At 39.9% G+C, this 23,406-nt stretch overlaps 1 protein-coding gene and 1 long non-coding RNA gene across 2 annotated transcripts in view; one reads left to right on the top strand and one right to left on the bottom strand.

Moving 5' to 3' along the window:
* The window catches only part of LOC148190348 (uncharacterized), a 219,081-nt gene that overhangs the window by 192,482 nt on the left and 3,193 nt on the right, over nucleotides 1-23,406 (top strand). The window contains exons 4-7 of the long non-coding RNA XR_015779637.1: nucleotides 14,598-14,752; nucleotides 14,912-17,550; nucleotides 19,597-19,672; nucleotides 20,007-20,104. This is a non-coding gene — a long non-coding RNA (uncharacterized LOC148190348). The remainder of the gene's footprint in view (nucleotides 1-14,597; nucleotides 14,753-14,911; nucleotides 17,551-19,596; nucleotides 19,673-20,006; nucleotides 20,105-23,406) is intronic.
* The window catches only part of apip (APAF1 interacting protein), a 51,895-nt gene continuing 46,076 nt past the window's right edge, over nucleotides 17,588-23,406 (bottom strand). Inside the window, exons 7-8 of the mRNA XM_042486679.2 lie at nucleotides 18,237-18,404; nucleotides 17,588-18,079 (exon numbers count right to left, since the gene is read on the bottom strand). Coding sequence (XP_042342613.1) covers nucleotides 17,980-18,079; nucleotides 18,237-18,404 — 268 coding nt within the window. The 3' untranslated portion in view covers nucleotides 17,588-17,979. The remainder of the gene's footprint in view (nucleotides 18,080-18,236; nucleotides 18,405-23,406) is intronic.

The raw sequence follows: 23,406 nt of genomic DNA on the forward strand, positions 1-23,406 counted from the left end.
CACTGTGCCTCAATGCTTTCAAGGACAATCCAACATCGTAACTCTGCCTATAGGGACTCTTAATGAAGTGACCTATACAGTCTGTCAGGCTAATATTTAACATCAGCTAATTTAACCCAGGCTATACCATGACATCATCATTTTATGAGATTAATATATTTTTTAGTGGCGTGCTTCTGGAGAACATTGTCTGCTTCGATTTCTATCAGAATCAGAGACTGACCTTCTCCAAAATGTGACCAAGCAACCTATTACAACACGTGTGTACGTTTCTTGTAGGTAGCGATCTGAAGCGTTGTTTTACCTATGACAGGAGCAAAGCAGTAAGTCAGGTGTATAATAAACCCCAGGGACAGTGCTTGGATTTGAAACCAATTTGACAGAGTGGTCAAAAGTTTAATTAAAGCTCGGGGTCAGTCATATGATACCACTGGGCCCTGAAAGACTTTTTCCCAGCGTGAGATGTCTGTAAATCAGTGGATAATGTTTTTTATTGCATCACAACCTCTGTGAAATGACCTGTTTGGAGGAGTTGAATGGACAAATTGTTTTGTTTTGGCTGAAGTTAGCGGAGGACTGAACCAGAAATTAGTGAGAGCCCGATGGGCCCATAGAGAGAAGGCTAGCTTGTTTGGCTACATGCACCACTTAGCAATGTTCATATGAATTAGTTAGTCCATTCGGTCATTTTTTCTGAGTTCGCTCTCATAGTTGTATCTTGTATCTTGAACTGCATGACACTGCCTTCACAATCTCTGGTGATACTGCTACATTACATCCAGAACTGTAAATTTTAAGAAAACGTGTGCAAATATGAACAAAACAATGCAGAGTAGACACAGAAGCTCCATCCATGTCCTGATACACATCTAATGTGCATAAATGAGCCCTCAGAGCAGTGATACTCAACTTACAAACCCTCAGGCCAAATCTGGCTCTGACAGTGTGTTGGACGGACCACCCAACCATTTCTAATTTACAATTAAAATATAGTCTTTCACACTGAAACTTTTAATTTACATAAGGTGTCAGAGAGTATGAAACAGCATCAAAAAAGAGCTTGTTTATCAAAACCATGCCAGTGGAGGATCTCACCCACCCACCGACAGAGTCCTAGCTAAGCTCTTAATGTCCCAAAATCCTAGAAATGCCCTAAAATCTGAGAAACATCCTAAAATCAGAAAAAATGTCCTAAAATCCTAGAAATGTCCTCAAATCCTAGAGACGTTGTAAAATCTGAGAAATGTCCTAACATCCTAGAAACATCCTAAAATCTGAGACACATCCTCAAATCAGAGAAACGTCCTAAAATCCTAGAAATGTCCTCAAATCCCAGAAATGCCCAAAAATCCTTAAAACATCATAAAATTCCCCAAATCCTAGAGATGTCCTGATATCCTTTAAATGTCCTAAAATCCTAGAGATGTCTTCAAAGCTGAAACATTTTCTAAAATTGGCAAAAAAAAATTAAATCCTAGAAACGTACTAAAATCAGAGAAATGTCCTTAAATCCTAGAAATGTCCTAAAATCCTAGAGATGTCCTAAAATCCTAGAAATGGATGAGGCTGCTGCGACTGGCCCTGAACTTCTGTCTTTTTACAGAAGCGGCCTCTTAGCAAAGCAAGATGAATTTCCCCGCCTTGCAGAGCAGGAACAGCCCATGTGGTCATACATGTCTGAGAACTTGTTGAAAGACATTATTTAGCAGCATTTCTTTGTAGGAATTAATGTTGCAGACTTGGATTCAGAATTAAATTTACCGCCTGTTCTGAAGTCTGCAGGATAAACATTATTTATGACTTTGCGTCGTTCGGGGGCTGAATGTCACTTGGATATTAGGATTTAGAGAAATTATTATCAATCAGTGATAAGTCTGGCTAATAATCTGTGCTACACATCCCCTCTCCTTACTTCTGCTGTATGTTCAGTGCTCTTAAAGAAAGGAGGGATGTTGTACATATAATTAAAATAAAAGGCTGCCATGCATACACATTTGCACATAAAAGGTAATATTAATTCAGAGTTTTTATTGATGATCTCTCTTGTCCAATCCATTCGTTTGAGGATCTGTTCAGACCCTTTGGGAAAAAGGCCTCTGCTGAGAGAAACCAAAGCTGCAGTCAAAGCTGTGTTCTCAAAGCCAAAGTTATAATGAACTCCACGTGTTTGAAGTCAGACACGCGGGCATCTCCTCAAAGAATACTAAACTCAAATATAAAACGCAACCATGTAAACGCAGTCAACCGATAAAATATTCATAATAGGTGGTTATTGTTCATTGCACATCACACCGGTTTAAATGGAGCTATTTTTGAGCTTCCTCCGTAGAAAAAGGAATCAAAATTTAATATTCACTGATGCTTGATTTATGACATCTTCTGTCCAGTTCCGCTGTACAACTTAATAAACAAACTGACAGAAAACCTCATAAAAAGCCATCTGTAAATGCTTATTATTTTTTATTTTTTATTATTTAACATTTGGTCCACTTGCTCGGTAAAATATTACAGTAATCTACACTGAAAAACACACCAACCTACAGTTTATGCAAAACCTACTTTTCCTGCATACTGAAATGCTATAGTGTTGACTAACATTGTAGTGCATGACAAAATATCCCCCAAAACAACTGGATTTCCATCAAATTAGCTGTGGATAATAATGCTCCCCAGGAGGAATCTGAATGTTTTGGTGCCCCATGATGTTTGTTTTTTTTCTATATTTTTTTCCAAATATATCAACTCTGCACGCATGATTCCTCATAACCTAATTTTAGTTTGTGTGGCAGATTGCCACTGAAATTGCAGAGAACATTATGACCCCAAGAGGATAAACTCTTTTGATTTTAATGACATGTGTCCTTTCCTCCAGATAATATGTGAATTATGTGCAGAATCACTCTTGTACAAAAAATGATCATCTGATAATTAACCCTTGAAACCAAAACAAATTGGCTTGATTTTGTTCATTGTTGTTCATAAACATGGGAGGAAGGCAATAAAGAAATGACCCAAAAAAGTAAGAAATTGCTAAAAAAAAAAAAAAAAAAACCACATTAAAAAAAGTTTAAAAAAAACCCCCCAAAAAACCCCTGAAAATTAGCTTAAAAAGGAAAGTAAAAAAACAGACAAAACAAGCAAAATATGTGCTTAAAAATAATGTGGATATATAACTATGACGAGTATTAAAAAATACTTTTTCTGGACATTTTTCCAAGCTTTAAAGAAATAATAATAATTTTCTAGATCAACTACTTTCTTGCAATTTGGACAGCATTTTTTGCCAAGTACCTTACTGCTTTTTCCCTCAAAATCAAACCAATTTGCTCGCAAAGATTTAACATTTTAAGGCATCTGAATACAGCACAAAAAAAGTGATGCTGTTCCAGGTTTCAAGTTAAAATGCAACAAAAGTAAAATAAATGCACAAATATCTCTCATTTAATGGTTACTCCCCTATCGTAAAACCAAAAATACAGGCTGTATCTCTCTAAATCCAACATTATAATTCAGTAATTTAGAAAACAATAAAAAACATTTTTATTTAATATGAATTACAAAAAAATAAATTAATAAATTCCAAACAGGAAAAGACAGCACATCAGATATCTAATATGTAAGAGCTGAGAGACAGATGAAATACACACAAGGTTACCCAATTCAAAGGCTGAGCAGCAGACAACACTGAGTCTGACACTGATAAAACAAAAATTCTGATTAATAGAAAATGAATGATGAGATTGGCGGCAGAGTGATCTCCTTCCAGTCTGTGACTATGAGCTCGTTCCTCGGAGACGTCTGGAGCCAATCTGCCTGCACCGCAGGGAGCTTTTTGAGGGGGAGGAGCACCCAGAACAAACAGGCTTGGGCAGAATGGGGATGTGTAATTTAGGGATTTCATTTTCTGATCGGGCAGGATCGCAACATATGGAGGAGTGTACCAACTCGCCAACTGCCAGATATTTAGGACGTCCCTTAAAGGGACAGTTCACACCCAAAATCAGGATTGTTTTTTTTCCTCTTACCTGTAATCTATTGGTGGATGAAGTGCCTGAAAGCCAAACTTGAGAAATGGTCCTGATATCTACAGGAAATGACTTTTGTAGCAGTTAACCCTTTGAAACCTGGATCAACATCAGTTTTCTTGTGCTGCGTTCAGGTGCCTTTCACAAGCATTTAACCCTTTGAAACCTAATCAGGAACTTGGCGAGAAATGTCTCGCAAATTGAAAAAAATATTCGCAAGGTGACGAGAATATTACATGAAAATTAGCTAAAATAAAGAGAGAGAGAATCCTTTGAAAATTATCAAACAACAAGGGGACAATATCAAAAAATACATTATTAAACATTATAAATTAGAAAAACAATTTTTTTAGCACATTTCTTTGGGTCATTTCGTGTTTTTGTTCCCTTATTTGATTTATTTATTTATTGTTAATTTAAGGTTATTTTCTTGTAACTATTTACTAATATAATAATTTCTTGGTAAGTTGCTTATTGCCTTTTTTCCGTGTTTTTGAAAGAAATCGAGCATATTTCCTCAGTTTTTAAAGGGTTAGTCACCTATATATATACCTGTATATTATAATATTACTCGAAGAGAAGTCTTAAAATATCTGATATTTATTTTAAGTATCAAAAGTAATTGTATCATATGTATTTAGATATTAAAAGTAAAGTATGAGTAAATGCTGGTAATAAAAAAGCCAGCGGTCTGAATTTTGAGAATCATGAAGTTGAGAAAAACTCCTTAAAAATGGAGCGCACTTTATTCTTGAAGAAAAACAAGGTCAGTTTTGCGACTTAAATGATTTAAAAAACAAATTCCCATTTTCCTCCCCTCCCATTGCTTCATTAACCGTTCGGGTCCGCCTCTCTTCACTTGGCTCCCTGTTCCTTAGTAAGTCACTAAAACGCTTCGGGAAAAGTAGTGAAAAAAGTATACATTTCATTTAGGAAATGTAGTGTCATGAAAGTTGATAGAAAAATAAAAACTCAAGTTAAGTACACATAATCTAAAAAAATACTAAAGTACTATAAAAAAAAGTACTCTTACTTTATTAAATTAGACAACAGTTTACGTCTTCAGCCGTCACGAGCACGAGCCTGTCAGTGAGCAGATGCATGCTTCCTTCTGTGCGATGATGCGGTTGGCAGATGTTTAGAAGACAACAAATAATTCTTACGTGAAACTGCTCACAAAGTGTGTGAATTATCTTGAGTACAAGGATCATGATTTGTGAAAAATTTGAGTTTTTCAAATATATTTTTCTTGTTGGTTCTTTGAGCACCATTAGCTGAGCGCCATCTAGTTCAGTTATAGTAAAGAGAGTGCCAACATCTCTACGGCGGATATCTGTAACCATGTGACCATGAGGGCATAGGAAGAGTGTAAAGGTGAGGTTTGATGCAGAGCTTCAGATCCACTCTGCTCTGCAGACACACCGACAGGCTGTGAGGAGCCCATAAAAACCTGCGTTAAAGGTGACGTGATTTTTACCTCCAATCATCATTGGCATATATTGTTTGTTTTGACTTAAATTACTATTTATTTTATTATGAGCTCATCTGTGTTGGTAAAATGCTGGTATTTGGTATTTTATGTTTAACTGTGTGTTTTCTATCACAGGCAAACAAGGGACCGCCCCTGTAAATTGCTCTCTCTTTTTGGATTTTGAGAGAATAAATCACCCTGACATGGTAAATCTGTGTCCTCGTCTTTCTTCCTGTTTGTTTTGAGGATCCAGTGTGTTATCGGTACGTTCACCTCAGACAAAAGTGCAACAATCCTGTGACTCAAACCCAAAAAATCAGACTGATAAATAGCACTACAGGTCAGAGGAGGAATGTGTATTTTTGATTGTGGGGGGTAAAATTTCACTTTAATTTCACCCTTTGTAACCTTGAGAGGGTAACAGTACACCCTGTCCTTTATTCTCACTGCTGGGTTTGATGGTATCTTACAGTTCTTAAAGACGTCGGCCCGTTCTCCCTCTGTGAATCAGAGGTTGAGATCAGCCTCCCATGCAGGCTGACTTCAGATTAGCCCTCTGTTGGACTTTATAAGAGACAGGGAGACGGCCTCATGTCAGACACCTTTACTACATAAGAAAGAACATCGGGATTGGCGCGGTTGTTGTAGTGGAACCGAAGATTTTAGATAGAAGATGTCTCATTTGAAGATATCTGCAAAACTGCTGCTGAGGAAACTGCTGCACCAGTGCTGTGTATGATTTCAGTATGTCACTGAAATATAAATCCCTCAGTATAAGAATACTTTTTCCCCCATTCACTGCTTCCAACGAAATGTTTTATTTTTCTATATATAATTTGGGATTTAACAAAAACCTGCAGACAAACTCAAGAGAGGATTGAATTAAAGATTGATGGAAATTATTTTCCTAAATCCATTAAAATTGTTTTTGTTTTCTTAATATTTTTTTTTTATCTTTGCACCTCTTGTCTGCTCCTTTGCTATTTTTAATGATGATTTTTGTAACCCCTTTAAACCCTACCCTAAATTAGCAAGAAATAACTAAAAAGCAGAATAAAATTTCCGAACAATCAGCACAGAAAAAGAAAAACTGATTAATAATAACAATAATAATTCTGTAACAGCACTTTTAATACACACCGTTATGTGTTTTATAGTTAGTTATGTGTGTTTGTAAGAAATAAAACCAATTTGATAAGCAGTCAAAAAACTTGTAAACAGCATCTTAATGTAGCACAAGAAAATCAGTTTTCCAGGTTTCAAAGAGTTAAATAGAAAATTGACCTTTTTTAAAATCTTTTCTCTGTACTCTTTTATTGCAAGTCTCTATCCTTTAATATGTGATATTTTATTCCCCTGTAAAGTACTTTGAATTGAGAGGTTGCATGAAATGTGCTGTACAAATTAAGCTGCCTTGCCATGACAGCAGCCGCATTACCGAGACAGACAGTGACATTATTTCTCAAGCAATGCTCACATCGGCACTTTATCTGATAAACGTGATGACAGTGCACACAAACACATACACGGAACATTAATGCTCTAGAGATTTAGTTTTCACAGTTTGTTATTGTGTGATTTAACCTACATAAAAAATAGATTCAGCAGCAATATGCGCCAGGGTGTATTTTATTTTCCTCTAATTGTGCATGTGCATTCACGCCGCGATCAGCATTGAATTCATTCATTTATTATCAGCCGTGCTTGTGGCGTACCTCCAGGGATGGTGAAGTTAGGCGGTTGATGAGTCCATCACTTTGACCCTGAGTGAAATATCTTCGCAACAAGCAGATGTTTCACAATAATGTTATCGTTATCTTATTAAACCCACTGAAGAATCCAGCTAATAAAGTATCCACATAAATAAGAGCAGATGACTTTTTAATGGTTGTGTGTGCGACCTTCAGAGAATTAATATAACAACAAACCACAATTTGCTATGTGAAGATATAGTGGAGTAACGGCGACCTGAGCTGAGAATTAAGTCATGCTCTGTGTGTGTGTGTGTGTGTGTGTGTGTGTGTGTGTGTGTGTGTGTGTGTGTGTGTGTGTGTGTGTGTGTGTGTGTGTGTGTGTGTGTGTTATATAATATAATCCTCTCTGTAGTTTGTTGTGGTAGGTCAGACCAGACGTTTGTGTGTGTTAGTGCATATTACAATGTTGTTGAAATGGCATTACATGTAGTGAAGAGCACATGATAACTTGTTCAGGACTCAAAACTCAAAGTTTAAGACTTGAGGCGATGAGTCATCACTCTTGACTTGAGCCTTCACTTACCTCACCTGTCTTAACTTGGGACTTGACTTGCAGCTCGAGTACAAACTTCAGATTGCTTGTAACTTGCAAAGTCTGCTGGCATTTACAGCTGATAGGATGGCATCAACACAGTTAGCTTTATCAGCACTGTCCAGCACATAGACTGTAAATAAAGATGGACGACGCGCCCCCACTCCCCTCGCTACGCTGAAGTGAAGTTAAAATATCCCCGATACGAGCATTGCCATTTTGCAAGGGTCATGTTATTGGGAGCCCTGCATCTGCTCAATAACGATATCCGCGGTGGGGGAGTTCCCGCCCGAACATCGGTCAGACCAATCGTGAGCAGCTCCATTGAATGTGAGCGCACGGATTGGCTGTCATGGCTGTCAATCATGGCAGAAAAGCCCCCTTTTGTATAATTTAATAACTCATTAAAAACAAACTTATCACGAAAACAAACACTTGAACAAACATCAGAGTGATGAGAACCACCTTCAGTGAGCGGCGGGCTTTATGACCTATACTGCAGTCAGACACCAGGGGGCGATCCAGATTGAATGACCTCACTTTGGGGGAGCTGTCATGCCATCCATTTTTATATACAGTCTATGGTCCAGCACTGTTTATGGAGTTAGCACCATTAGTTCCTAGCTGTCACCTCCTTGTTGAGACTTGCGTGTCCACACAGCACATACACTCTAAATGTCACACAGAGCTCCTTTAAGCTCTTAGATCTGCATGCAGAATCATACATTAAAAAGCTCGGGCTCAATGAACATACCACTTCAAGAGTCAAAGAGGCTCTTTAAAGTGTTCTTTATGTATGTGATATTCATGCGGTTCAAAAAAGAACGAGGCACTCTGGGCTGTTTTTGAAAGCTTGACTTGAAACTGCATCCATCTACAGTTTAGACAGAAATAATGGTATTTTGGGGAGCAAACAGAGGTTTTCTAGGGAAGTGGATTGAGGTTCTTTACATCTCTATCAGCAAAGTCAGAGCAGGCAAGAAAACAAAGTGAGGCCCGGGTGAAAGGATTAAGGGAAGAAGACGGCCCAGAGCAAAGTGCTGCTGCTGGTCTGATAAGTTTGCTGAGGAGGCTGATTCACATTGGAATTTGGCAGACATCAAACCATTACTGCTTTGCAGAGGACATAAGCAAAAAGTAGACGATTCATTTTTCTTCAACTGTAGCTAGAAACCTGTAGCAGCGCGGACCGTGGCAAGAGACCTTTTGTTTGTGTAGCTGCGGCTCACATCAGCTGCAGCCACTTAGCTTGATTTATATGCTTTACTGGGCTTATTTAGCCCGCTATCTGAGTTAGATTACGTGGCATGCGGCTCAGTAAATTAAACCTGATAGAGAGGCTAAAGTCTCCGTGCCGACCTGAACCTGCAGCAGCTCTTTGCCTAAAGTCCTCATTTAGTTTTGTTTTGTAACCTGGTGGCTCGCCGAAATTAATCCTCTTTTGTCAGTGCACTTTAATTAGCACAATCAGTAATTTATAAGTGCTTGATGTGTGTTTGCAAGGTGATTAGTGAGTGACAATAAAAGGTTTCCAGCAACACCAAACAGCTACAGTTAGTGAAGATACGTTATGCAGATACATAGTCTTTTATCTGTTTGCTGTATATATATATATTATGATTATTTTTATAGTCTAAAAAGCTGCATTTATGGGCTTGCATTTATTGTAGCTTTAGTTACCCAAATGCAATGTGTGATTTTACTTGCAAATAGGGACATCCATCACATGTTTAATCTTTAATGATCATTAGTAGTAGGTAAATGTAGTGTTTTTTTTCTCAGTGTTTCAGCAGTTAATTAATCCACTCTACTGGATTTGCGTTTGGCTTTTCTTCCAAATTCATTTTTCAGCTCAAATTACAGAAAACTCTTAAAAGTTGATGGAACTACCTGGATAACTTATGCACAAAAACCACTCTAAACCCAGGCTATTCAATTGGTGACACGTGGGCCACATCCGGCCCGGAAGCAACCTCTGAGTGGCCCAGCACACACAAATCTGAAGTATAAAAAATATGTAAACTACATGTAAAGTGTGTGAGAGTAGATAACGAGTGAGCAGTCACGCACTCAAGAGGGAGATACTGAGAGAGAAAGAGCGTGTCATTGATTATTGCCACTTCTTATGGCTCTATTGAGAGTTCCCACAGTCAGAAAAAACCTAGAAAAGTCATAGAACTTCTATTTATTTTTAAAGATTTTTATGCAATGGGTGCTTTTACTTTTAATACTTTAAGTACATGCTCCTGATTATACTTACTTTTTCTTAAGCAACATTACTTCTTCCACCACTGGCTGTAAGTACTGCGTTGGTTTTGTGTGCAACTTTTCCACCGGCTAGTTGCTAAATCAGATTGTTTGCTGTTTTCAGCAGTGAAAGTAGTGAACGCTGAGATTACTGAGCATGGTTGCTGGAAATTGACTGCTCATTGTTTTATCTGGCGGGATTATAATGGTGAGACTACATGAAATATCATTAGGGCTGCAGGATATGAGGAAATTATGTAATATACAATAACATTTCTTGTGATAAACAGATAGTCTAGTCGAGCTCCAGTCTGCTGGAGTAAAACAAATAGCAGGTTGATTTTTTTTTTAAAAATGTGGGGAAATTATTTCCAATATCCTTTTATTGAAAAAAAATTAACAATGAACTGAAAAAGGGCAGTTTTTCTACTGATACTGTCGTTTCACTCAAAGTTCCCTGAGTGCAGTCTCAGTCTTCCATAATGTTTATTGCACAAGTTGAAACTGAAGTGACTATAAAAAAACAAAAATAAAAAAAACACATTAGTGCAGTCTTCAGTGCTACTAGCAGTGGGTTTATGGTGATGATTTAAAAAATGTGAAGGCCTAAACATGGTGTGAAAGATGATGCTTTCAGTGAGCTGGCTCCATTTTTCAATGGATTTTTAATTTGTGGCTCCTATAAGTAGATGTTGGTTTGAGGATAATGGTGTGTATTGGTGGTGTTTTTGCAAGATACATTTTGACTGAAAGCATAAAAATGAGGTGTGTTTGTAAGAGGGTAGGCTTGAATGACATGAATGTTGGTCAATCACATGGATGTGGTTGCCGCCCACTCGCTCCCCTCTAAAGACGCGGCTTAGAGAAGAAAATCCATATTGCTTTGTTGGTGACAGGCTGCCTGTTAATCACTAATGAAGGGCTGCCATGTTCGAATGCTTCTGTGGAGTGTTTTTTTTTTATATTCAGGGCTTCATTGTGTAAAATGCATTATTGTTCTCCTGGTAAAAAAAATATACTTAAAGGTCCGGTGTGTAGATATAGTGTGTAATAATGTGATATACTGGCAGAAAAGAAATATTATATAAAAATTTGTTGTTTTTTTTGTATATTATCACCTGAAAATAAATGGATGGATGGATGGATGGATAGATAGATAGATAGATTCATATATAGATTCATACATAGATTCGTTCATAGATTCGTCCATAGATTCATATATAGATTTATAGATTGATTCATAGATACTTTATGAATCCCAAGGAAAATGTAGACACCCGCTAGCTTTTTATACCACACATACAAAACCCAGATACACAAGGGAACAGAGAGCATAAACATCAGAACCGTCATGTTTTTTAAACCTCACAATGAGCCGTTAATATCTACATAGCAAGCAGGTCCTCATCCACAAAATCTGCCATGTCTCTACAGAATCTCAGAGCAGACAAACCAAACACTGGCTCTTGACAGGGATTATTGCATTTTTGTGTTTGCCTCTGTAGTTAGCAGCCCCTCCAAGACAAGCCAAACGCCACTGAAAAAAAAAAAAAAACACATGAAAGTGTTTTATTTAGTCTTTTTACAGGTTTGAATAACCAAGTCTGATTGTTTTTGAGAGGAAGAGAGCTCTGCAGATAATTTGGCTCCCATTAAAACCTCCCGAATGTCTGGATCTTTTGTGTTAGCAGAGAAAAAATGTGTGCAGACTTCATCAGGTGCTTTGCAAATGGGCCAAACAGCATTGGAAAAACACAGATTTTAACATGAAACTGATTTATTCAGTGTTCTTACCATTTTAAAACCCTGAGTCTGTTTGTTTTTGAGAGGAGGAGTGCTCTGCAGATAATTCGGCTCCCGGTAAAAACCTCCCGAATGTCTGAATCTTAAGTTACCAGAGATAAAATGTGAGCCATGTTAGCAGGTGTTGGGTAGACAGTCCACTCCAACATAGAAGAAACAGATTTGTAACGTCAAACTGCTGTTTTCAGAGTTTTACTGATTTAAATCACAGGGGCCGTTCCTTTTGGAAAGGCAGTGTGGATAATTCGGCTCCCGGTTAAAAGCCTCATAAACAATGAACACTGAGGGAAGCCTCGTGGGAGTTCACGCCTGGCACATGGGAGAAGTTTCAGATGGTTGCAATCTGCAGTCCTCACCGCTAGATGCCAATAAATCCTACACACTTCTCCCTAAATTTCTCAAGGGGGCTAAAGCAGATTATTTCGAACCCACTATTATTGAAAATAAGTGCCAAGTGACAATTTACTAAATTTGAGAACCAAATCTAATGTATCCTAGTGAGTCAGTGAGCTGAGGAACATATCGTACCATGTGACTGCAATGTTCTGCTCTCAAATCCACCACTTTCATCATGCTGGCTCCTCTCTTTTATTATTTTCTAAAACTCCCTTGTTAGAACTATCTAATGAGGCAAAATGCCAAAAAAAAGAACAGGATGTCAAAAAGGAGCCGTGTTAGAATGTCAAAATGCAAAAGTGATCTTTTAAATGTTGACCCCGAGATACATTAGTTAGCTTCAACCGTTATTTGTGTGGATGTGCAGCCGCTGGCTGAGTGGTGGACACACATAAGCTTATGGCACTTGTGTCTGAATGTCAATAATATTAATTTATGTCACCATTTGGCCTGTCACAAGGCTTTTACTGAAGCTAAAAATCATAAACACATTTACACTTTAATCAATATCATAAAAAAATATGGTGCAGCAATGAGTGTTCCTTTTCTCCTGAGACATGGGTGCCAAACACATTAATACAACTTGAACATAATTTATGGGTTGAGAGGCGCCACTACAGCACTTGAACAGTTACACATCCCTCAATTGATTGAAAAGGCTGGGGAAAATAACATTTTCTGCAACGCTTATAATGAGATGCCCTGCGCAGCAGCTGATAATGTGCTCCAAAAAAGACTGCTAATGGCTGTAGTGATGAAGGAGAAGAGGATCAAAAACAGTGATGTGATTTCTTCTCTATCCAGGCAACACACTGTGTATACCATTTAAATTTTTATGAACAAACATGAATTAAAATAAGCTTTTTTGAGGGAGTTCAAACAGAAGCGCAAACGGGGAGCAAAAAAAAATCTGAAGAAGGGTTTCTCGTAGCGTCTGTCATGGACGGCCTACAGGAAGTAAGGGCTGGCTCTGACGAGAGATTATAACAGGGGAGGGGAAAGAAGTGCCAAAGGGCGAATATTTGTTTACATTTTTGTGCCAGGAAAAGAGTCTGATAGCAATAAGGTTTTGGAGGAACATGCTGGTTACTTTGGTGCTAAATGAGTTCATTGTGACTGAAAGCACCGTACGTGTGTGTACGTACGGTCAGTAGTTGGTGCGTTGTTGCTGCTCCATCTGTGGCTGTTCACTGGCATATAGCATATCCTCATCTTAGTATTATTTTATATTTGTTTTAATGATTGCCATCAGTGTGAGTTCGATTATTGTGTTGAATTTAAAAATGCAGTGGCAGATATTTAGTGTAAAGGTGCTCAGTAGTTTTCTTACAGACAAAACATATTTAGTGTTACTCACCAAAATGCACAGTGTGCATCCTTGGGGTCCAACAACCATGCTGAATGATTTTCCTGATGATTTTTGAAAATAAATACATATAAAATATTAATGAATAAAAAGGTTAAAAAAAAATACTCCGCAGGAAACCAAGAATAAATCTGTGCAAGACCTGTAACTTGTTTACAATTTTGAAGTTGATTATTTCTTTTAACACCACTTTATATTTCTAACATACTATATTTCAAAGAGAAAAATTGTACTTTTCCTTTTCTACATTTATCTGAGACAGTTTACCTTTTACTTATCTGATGAAGAGTTTCATCAAAGAACATATGACATGATTTCACTTAATCATAACAGATTTAAATGATACAACAGTGCATATGAAGTAGTTAAAATTAGCTCGACCTCAGTCAACTGCTCGTAGAACAGTATATAAATGTGTGTGTGTGTGTGTGTGTGTGTGTGTGTGTGTGTGTGTGTGTGTGTCTGTCTGTGTATATATATTTTTATGACACAGGTTGTTGACAATTTTCCCACCCCAACTGCCCAAAGGTTGTTGTGTGAACGCTCAGAAAACTGCTGAGTACGGCTGGACAATATGTTGATATTATATCAATATCATGATATGAGACTAGATTTTAGATATTATAAGTAAGTAAGTCAGTGTTTTCTTCTACTGGTTTTAAAGGCTGCATTACAGTAAAGAGATGTTTTTTTTATTAACTTACCACACTGTTCTAGCTCCTCTACTATTTGCTTTTACCCAATTAGTCATTATAACTACATTACCAATAATTATTTATCAAAATTCTCATCATTTAAAAGCACCAATAGTAAACCCTACAATATAGTCACAATATCAAGGTATTGGTCAAAAATATTGTGATATTTGGTTTTCTCCATAATGCCCCGTCCTGCTGCTAAGGTATAAAAATGCTCAACTTGTCATTGAAAATGTTTTTGCTTCTTTGTTTCTGTGCTTTTGCACTTTAACCCTGAGCTCTTTCTTTCTTTCCTCTGTCTTCAGGTATTTGTGGAAAAAGTGTCTGAGCCCAGCTGGCCTCATTCCACAGTGTGGACGACTTGCTACAGCGCCCTCCTGAGCCTTCGTATCACGTGATGCGTCTTTGGCTTCATATTCCATTACCAATGTGTCTGTAGCTGAACTTTGCCGTCTGACAGGTAATAAATATTAATATAAATGCATAATGGTGTGCATATTGGAATATATAATACACATAATATTTGGTTTTGAGTGTGGGTGGATAGTCTGCCTTTGACAATGCTGAATTCTTTAGTTACGGCTTTTTTTTTTCTTTTTTTAACACAGTCATTTGTCAGCTTTTTACAGATCATTCCTCAGAAAATCACTGAACAGCAGATGAGTTTACCAGAATTCCTCATTAATCAAAATATGGGGAATCTTGGCAGTGATGGTGAACCACGGAAGAATATTTTTGGTTTTTTTGTATATTTGTCGGTTTTTTGTTTTTTTTTTAAATTCAAATAAGCCTGCAGCATATTTCACAGCAGTCTGTTTTGAGGGAGCACAGTGGTGGAAGCAGGGGATGTTAGCAGCAGAGGGAGCTTGTTAAAAGAGCAACGCCGGCTTTCATGAGAAATGAGTATGCAGACAACTGGAGGCATGCAGCGTGAGGATCTACAGGCGTTGTCGTGTGATCCCTGCACCCAGTGCACCCGCCTGGTGCTGAAATGGTAGTGTGGGTGATGTTCATGGACACAGCGAGGGTCCCTTTATGCAGCGCGGGGTTATTTTTGCCGAGGTGTGTTGGACAATATGACCAGTCACTTGTGTGAATACAGTGTTTACGAAAAGTGAAAAATGGTATTTGTGTTATATCTATTTGGAACTGAAATATCTGGGCCTTGTGTTACAGGTACTGTGTGCAGAGGTGCAGAGGGGAAAAAGCTGCCGTGACATTTTGCAGTGACAATGTATAATATTAAAAAAAAAAAAAAAAAAAAAAAATCCATTGTGTTGTAAATCTGTTGAAAAACATTCCACAGTACAGTATGCTGAAAAATATGACACAGTATACTATGTCTATTTAAAAAAAACAACAAATTTTGTTGTATGCCATGAAGGAGTCACATAGTATAGTCTGTAGAAAAAAGGAAAACAATCATTGGTTAGTGTGCCATAAATATTTTTTAAAAGAAAAGCATGTTGAAATTCCCATAATATAGAATGCCCCAAAATGCCATAGTATAGTATGCAGAAGAAAATTAATTATGTAGCGTATCTGTAAAATAAACTGTGTAGTATACTATGTTGATAAAAATCATATGCCATTAAACAAGTCATAGTATAGTATGTCAAAAAAATCCACAATATACCATGTTAAACCAGCCTTAGCTGCATGTTAAAAAAGCTATAGTAAAGTATGTCGAATAAGTAAAAAGTATTTTGACAAGTATTTTGATGAAAAGTCATAGTAGAGAATGTCAAAAAAGAGCCATAGTAAAATATGTCAACAGAAGTCTTAAAAACATCGTACAGCATGCCAAAAAAATTTCACAAAATAACATGTTAAAAAAAGCTATAGAACAATATGTCGAATAAGTAATAAAATCATACAATGTAAATAGTAAAAAGTATACAATGTTGATTAAAAAGTCATACTATATTATGTCATAAAAAGTCATATTATAGCATGTCAAAACAGCCATTATACTGTCAAAAATGCAATAAAATCACAGTACAGTTTGCTATAAAAATAGCATGTTTAACTGCCAAAATATAGTATGTTGAAAATAAATGTTATAGTACAGTATGTCGAATGTCGATACTAAGTCACAGTATACTATGTCCAAAAATGCCCAAATATAATGTCAATGGTATAGTTTGTTGATAGAAGTCATAAAAACATAGTACAGTATGCCAAAAAGAAATTCCACACAAAAACTTTTTAAAACATTTTAGCTGTATGTTGAAAAAAAAGACTGTTGAATTTCGAAAAAGGTACTAAAAACATAGTAAAGTATGCCATAAAATGTAGAGTAGCATGTGTAAATTTCCATAATATAGTGTGTCACAAAAAATGTCATAGTATACTATGTCCACAACAAATCCTAGTATAGTATGTAAAAAAAAAAGCACAAATACATAGTACAATATACCAAAAATATTCCACAAAATGGCACGCTCAAACAACCATTGTACAGTATGTAAAAGCCATAGTTCAGTGTGTCAAAAAAAAGTATTTCGATACTAAGTCTCTGTATACTATGTCAAAATAATTTAGTATATGTCCATAAAATCTATAGTATAGTATCCAGAAAAAAATGCTGTAGTATAGTATGTTGATATAAGTCGTAAAAACATAGCACAGTACACCAAAAAAGTGTCCACAGTATAGCATGGTAAAATAGCCTTAGCTGAATGTTGAAAAAAATGCCACAGTGCAGTACGTCGAAAAACTCATAAAATCATAGTATAGTATGCCGAAAAAGCCACAGTATACCATGTCCATAAAAATGTAAACGCATACTTTGTCGTTACCATTTCACAGTATGCTATCCCAAAAAAAGCCATAGTAGGCTATAGTATGTATAAAAAGTCAGTCACACATAGTATTTTTTAAAAAAGTGCCATAGTAAAATATGTCAAAAAAAGGCCATAGCATAGTATGTTGAAAAAAGAATAAAATCATGTAAAATGTGCTATGAAAAAATTAAATAATTGCATGTTTAAACTGCCATAGTACAGTGTGTCGTCAAAAAAATTATACTTAAATACAGTGTGTAAGTGAGAGGTGTCACTAATAAGGATTTTCTGAGAGTTAAACACAGAAAATGACGAACTGCTTTCAAAGGGAAAATTTGTTTACATGACAAAACGTTTTTTTTTTGTTTGTTTTTTTAAAGGAGCTGGAAAAACGTTGCTGCATCTCTTCGCTTCACCCGCTGCGACTCGGCTCCAGATGAGCAGAATAAGACGAATGGACTTTTTTGTAAAGGTAAGGGAAACCTTAAAAAATAAACTCTGAGACACAATTTACATTCCATCAGTTTTTATTGATTGAAGGAAAGGCAGTTAATCACTGCTGCAGATCAATAGAGATGCACTGTATGATCATGCCTGACCTGCACAGACACCATATTATCAGTGCAGTCAGACTTGAATAGAGAAGCATTTGAACCTGAGGACCCTGATTTGCCGGCTGCTCATTCAAGATCTGTCCCATAGTGCTTTGCAAGCGTAGCTGCAGGTGCTTCCGGATCACAGGCATTCAATCTCCTTCAACCTTGGATCTGCCCTCACCATCAAATTTCATCAAATTTGAAGCAGGCCGGCGTGAAAAGGCAAATGATTACAATCTGCTCTCCTGATTGAACTCCACTGACCTTTCTGCAACAAATGTCTCTTTAAAAAGCACCACTGAATGTCAAACTATTCCTTTTTCCTCCGTTGGGTGGGCGGCGGGGTCCAGTCCACACTGCTTCATCTGCACGGCGATGTCAAACAGGTAGTCGTAGCATTCACACCTTCGAAATAAAGCAGTATTTTCAGTGTTGAGGGAAAAAAATACACCGTAGGGATTTTAAATCTGTTTTCTTTGTTACACATGCTCTCAGTACAAATATATATTCTTGGTCATAAACGGACCAAACAGGTTAATAGTGCTGGGAGGTAAATGCTCACATGGTCTTGGCTTTTTCCCACGACTCGCCCCAAACATAAACACCGTGTCGGCGCACTAGGACGGCGCACGAGTCTGGGTAGTCCTGCATTGCCCGAGCCATCCGGTCTTTCAGGTCCTTCTCCTCTGGTGTATTCTCAATAATGGGCACCACCAGGCAGTCATCATACCTGTGGATATGAAGGGAACAAAATCACAAATTACACATCAGTTTCTGAGGCACAAACCTTCACCATCAGAGTAAAGCTGGAGGCTTCACGTGCCTGTTCTCAAAGCCTGATGAAGCTTGTTTATTTATTTAGCCCATATTTAACCGTTTAAGTCCTGTTGAGATCAACAGTCTCTTTTTGAAGGGAGAACTGGCCAAGACAGCAGCATAAGAAAAGTTACAAACAACAGTAACCACAATAAAAAATACATAGAATATAGTGTAGCATGTAGAAATATTAAAACACCTACACACTATGACAAGTTTCAACTGATTCATTCCCTCTTTTACTTCTGAGAGCGTTAAAATCAGGCAGACACCACTTCACTAAGGCCACGATGACAGACCTACTAAAAACGGAAAAGTCTTTTCTTGCGTTTTTAAAAGAAAATCTTAATTCATGTGAAAACACTGTGGAAACGAGCCTCGTGTACACAGATCCTCCAAAGCAACCAAAAACGCTGTAGTATGTATGCCAAGCCGATGGTTGGCAGTGTAACTTTGTAATGTCACACCACAGAAGAACACCAGTGCGTCACTGTTCTCATAGGATCCGCACATTGCCAGTTTACACGCGACTTAAGGGGTTGTTTTCAAGATTACACTCTGTCACCCTGTTTCAAAAGTTTAACGTTTCATGCAAGAACCGTTGCCATGTCAACAGCCCTTCAGTTTGACTGAACAGAGATCTGAATGTAGCTATAGTCTGCGATCTCAAGATTTAGATTTGTTGTCTGTTCCTTGTGCACGGACTGAGCTGGGAAAGAAGCTTTTTTGAGCTCTGCTCCCCTCACTTATAAAAGCCTCCAAAAAGATTTGAAACTAAAAATGTATGAAAGGAGTTTATCCATTAAATCTTTATTAATTGTACAGTTTTTGATTGTTGGACAAATTGAAGTGATACCATAAATTAGGCACAGTATTGAAACTGCTTAAGTAGTTTATCAATAAAAAACATCAAAGAATTCCTCCTAAACGTGAGGAAGTGCTGTTTTTCTCTGTTCTATCATTGCAAGTTGAATATATTTGGGTTTTGCCCTGTTGGTTGAACAAAACAAGCATTCACCTCTGACCTTGTGACCCATTTTTTGGACTCAACAATTAATGAAAATGATGACTAATAAAAATGATTTGTTCCTGCTGTAATCCAACAGGCCCTGGACTGCCTCGCTCCCTCACTCTGACCCGAGAGAAAGCTCTGCCAACCACTTCTTTCAGCTGCCTGGACAGGTAACAAGCACAGTCAAATCTTTTAACTGTAAATATAATGTCATTGCTAACCCTATCTGCCTTTTACCAAGAATGAAAAAAGAAATCCTAGCAACAATGCCTGTGATGTACAAAACAAGTTTGTGGTTGATACCCACATGTTTCAGCCTGTAATTTGGATCAGAGTTATTGAGAAAAATTAGGCAAGATGGGGCACATTTGTGTACAAAGAGATCTTGGCCAACCAAGTGCTGTTCAAATCATTGTTTATCTTCTGTACAAATACTTGGAGATTATGAAATTGTACCCTTCGTGGTTGATTTGATATACTATGGTTATGCTTTTCTTCACACAGATGAAGATAATGAGCCAAACATGTTGGTTTTCACAATAAAGGCGATGCTGGAAAGCTGTACCGTCGTGCCAGATCTCCACCTTGACTTCTTTTTCCAGGTATGAAAGTTTTTATTATACTGATAATTCTTGGCAGGTGAGCAAAATCTATTGACTAAAAAACACAGTTGATAATTACTGTTGATGGGCCATTTGCATACAGAGTTATCTTTAATTCGTCAAGCAAACTGCAGATTTCTGTGGAGGTATGCGAGAAAAACAAGCACTGATTTATCGACTGGGAACATAGACTGTATGTAAAGATGGACAACATTATAGTTCCCCCAAAGTTTAACATTTTTGGCACTTTTTCCTTATGCTAAACTATGTCGTTTTTCGGCATAAAAATGGTCAACTTTTTCTGCACTTTTTTTGACATGCTATAATATGGCAGGTTCTTTGTGAGTTGGGCAGCAGCCGAAGGCGGGGACCTTGGCGGTCCGATCCTCGGCTGCAGAAGCTAGCTCTGGGGACGTGGAATGTCACTTCTCTGGTGGGGAAGGAGCCTGAGCTGGTGCACGAGGTTGAGAAGTTCCGATTAGATATAGTTGGCCTCACCTCGACACACAGCGTGGGCTCTGGAACCAGTCTACTCGAGAGGGAATGGACTCTCTTCCACACTGGAGTTGCCACTGGTGAGAGGCGCCAAGCAGGGGTGGCAATACTTATTGCCCCCCGGCTCGGTGCCTGTACGTTGGAGTTTACCCCAGTTAATGAGAGGGTAGCTTCCCTCCGCCTTCGGGTTGGGGGACGGATCCTGACTGTTGTTTGTGCCTATGGTCCAAACAGCAGTTCAGAGTATCCACCCTTTTTGGAGTCCTTAGAGGGGGGGCTGGAGAGTGCTCCTTCTAGGGACTCCCTCGTTCTGCTGGGGGACTTCAACGCTCACATTGGCAAAGACAGTGAGACCTAGAGGGGTGTGATCAGGAGGAATGGCCCCCCTGAGTGGTGTTTTGTTATTGGACTTCTGTGCTCGCCACAGATTGTCCATAACGAACACCATGTTCAAGCATAAGGGTGTCCATATGCGCACTTGGCATCAGGACACCCTAGGCCGTAGTTCAACGATTGACTTTGTAGTCGTATCGTCGGACTTGCAGCCGTATGTCTTGGATACTCGGGTGAAGAGAGGAGCAGAGCTGTCAACCGATCAGCACCTGGTGGTGAGTTGGCTCCGATGGTGGGGGAGGACGCCGGTCAGACCTGGCAGACCCAAATGCATTGTGAGGGTCTGCTGGGAACATCTGGCAGAGTCTCCCGTCAGAAGGAGCTTCAACTCCCAACTCTGGGAGAGCTTTGACCATGTCCCGGGGGAGGCGGGGGACATTGAGTCCGAGTGGGCCATGTTCCGTGCCTCCATTACTGAGGCAGCCGACCGGTGCTGTGGCCGTAAGGTGGTCGGTGCCTGTCGGGGTGGCAACACCTGAACCCGCTGGTGGACACCGGCGATAAGGGGTGCCGTCAAGCTGAAGGAGTCCTATCAGGCCTTCTTGGCCTGTGGGACTCCGGAGGCAGCAGACAGGTACCAGCAGGCCAAGTGGAATGCAGCTGCAGCGGTCGCCGAGGCGAAAACCCGGGCGTGGGAGGAGTTCGGTGAGGCCATGGGTAACGACTTCCGGACGTCTTCGAAGAGGTTCTGGACTACCATCCGGTGTCTCAGGAGGGGGAAGCAGTGCTCTGTCAACACTGTGTATTGTGGGGATGGGGCGCTGCTGACCTCAACTCGGGACATTGTGGATTGGTGTAAGGAATACTTCAAAGACCTCCTCAATCTCACGGACACGCCTTCCTGTGAGGAAGCAGGGCCTGGGGACTCGGGGGTGGCTCTTCCATCTCTGGGGCTGAGGTTGCCGAGGTGGTCAAAAAGCTCCTTGGTGGCAGGGCCCTGGGGGTGGACAAGGTCCGCCCGGAGTTCCTCAAGGCCCTGGATGTTGTGGGGCTGTTGTGGTTGACACGACTCTGCAACATTACGTGGACATCGGGTGCAGTGCCCTTGGACTGGCAGAGTGGGGTGGTGGTCCCTCTTTTTTAAGAAGGGGGACCAGAGGGTGTGTTCTAACTACAGGGGGATCACACTCCTCAGCCTCCTTGGTAAGGTCTATTCGGGGGTACTAGAGAGGAGGGTCCGCCTGATAGTCAAACCCCGGATCCAGGAGGAGCAATGCGGTTGTCGCCCCGGTAGTGGAACTGTGGACCAGCTCTGGACCCTTGGCAGGGTCCTTGAGGGTGCATGGGAATTTGCCAAACGAGTCTACATGTGTTTTGTGGACTTGGAGAAGGCATTCGACCGTGTCCCTCGGGGAATCCTGTGAGGGGTTCTCCGGGAATATGGGGTTTTGGACCCCCTGATACAAGCTGTCCGTTCCCTGTTTGACCGGTGCCAGAGCTTGGTCCGCATTGCCGGCAGTAAGTCGAACTCATTTCCGGTGAGGGTTGGACTCCACCAGGGCTGCCCTTTGTCACCAATTCTGTCCATAACTTTTATGGACAGAATTTCTAGGCGCAGCCAGGGGGTTGAGGGGGTCTGGTTTGGTGACCTCAGGATTGGGTCTCTGCTCTTTGCAGATGATGTGGTCCTGTTGGCTTCATCAGGTCGTGACCTTCAGCTCTCACTGGATCACTTCACAGCCGAGTGTGAAGTGGCCGGGATGAGAATCAGCACCTCCAAATCCGAGGCCATGGTTCTCAGCCGGAAAAGGGTGGAGTGCCCCCTCCGGATCGGGGACGAGATCCTGCCCCAAGTGGAGGAGTTTAAGTACCTCGGGGTCTTGTACACGAGTAAGGGAAGGATGGAGCGGGAGATCGACAGGCGGATCGATGCAGCGTCTGCAGTAATGTGGACTCTCCACCGATCTGTCGTGGTGAAGAGGGAGCTGAGCCGAAAGGCAAAGCTCTCGATTTACCGGTCGATCTTCGTTCCTACCCTCACCTATGGTCACGAGCTTTGGGTAGTGACCGAAAGAACAAGATAGCGGGTACGAGCGGCCGAAATGAGCTTCCTCTGTAGGGTGGCTGGGCTCTCCCTTAGAGATAGGGTGAGAAGCTCAGTCATCCGGGAGGAGCTCGGAGTAGAGCCGCTGCTCCTCCGCGTTGAGAAGAGCCAGATGAGGTGGCTCGGGCATCTAATTAGGATGCCTCCAGGACGCCTCCCTGGTGAGGTGTTCAGGGCACATCCCCCCGGTAGGAGGCCCCGGGGAAGACCCAGGACACGCTGGAGAGACTATGTCTCACAGCTGGCCTGGGAACGCTTCGGGATCCCCCAGGAAGAGCTGGACGAAGTGGCCGGAGAGAGGGAAGTCTGGGCTTCCCTGCTTAGGCTGCTGCCCCCGCGACCCGACCCCGGATAAGTGGAAGAAAATGGA

The sequence above is a fragment of the Plectropomus leopardus genome, chromosome 1 (genome assembly GCF_026936395.1).
Source record: "Plectropomus leopardus strain MGB_pleo_1.0 chromosome 1, ASM2693639v1, whole genome shotgun sequence".
Classification (NCBI taxonomy): domain Eukaryota; kingdom Metazoa; phylum Chordata; class Actinopteri; order Perciformes; family Serranidae; genus Plectropomus; species Plectropomus leopardus.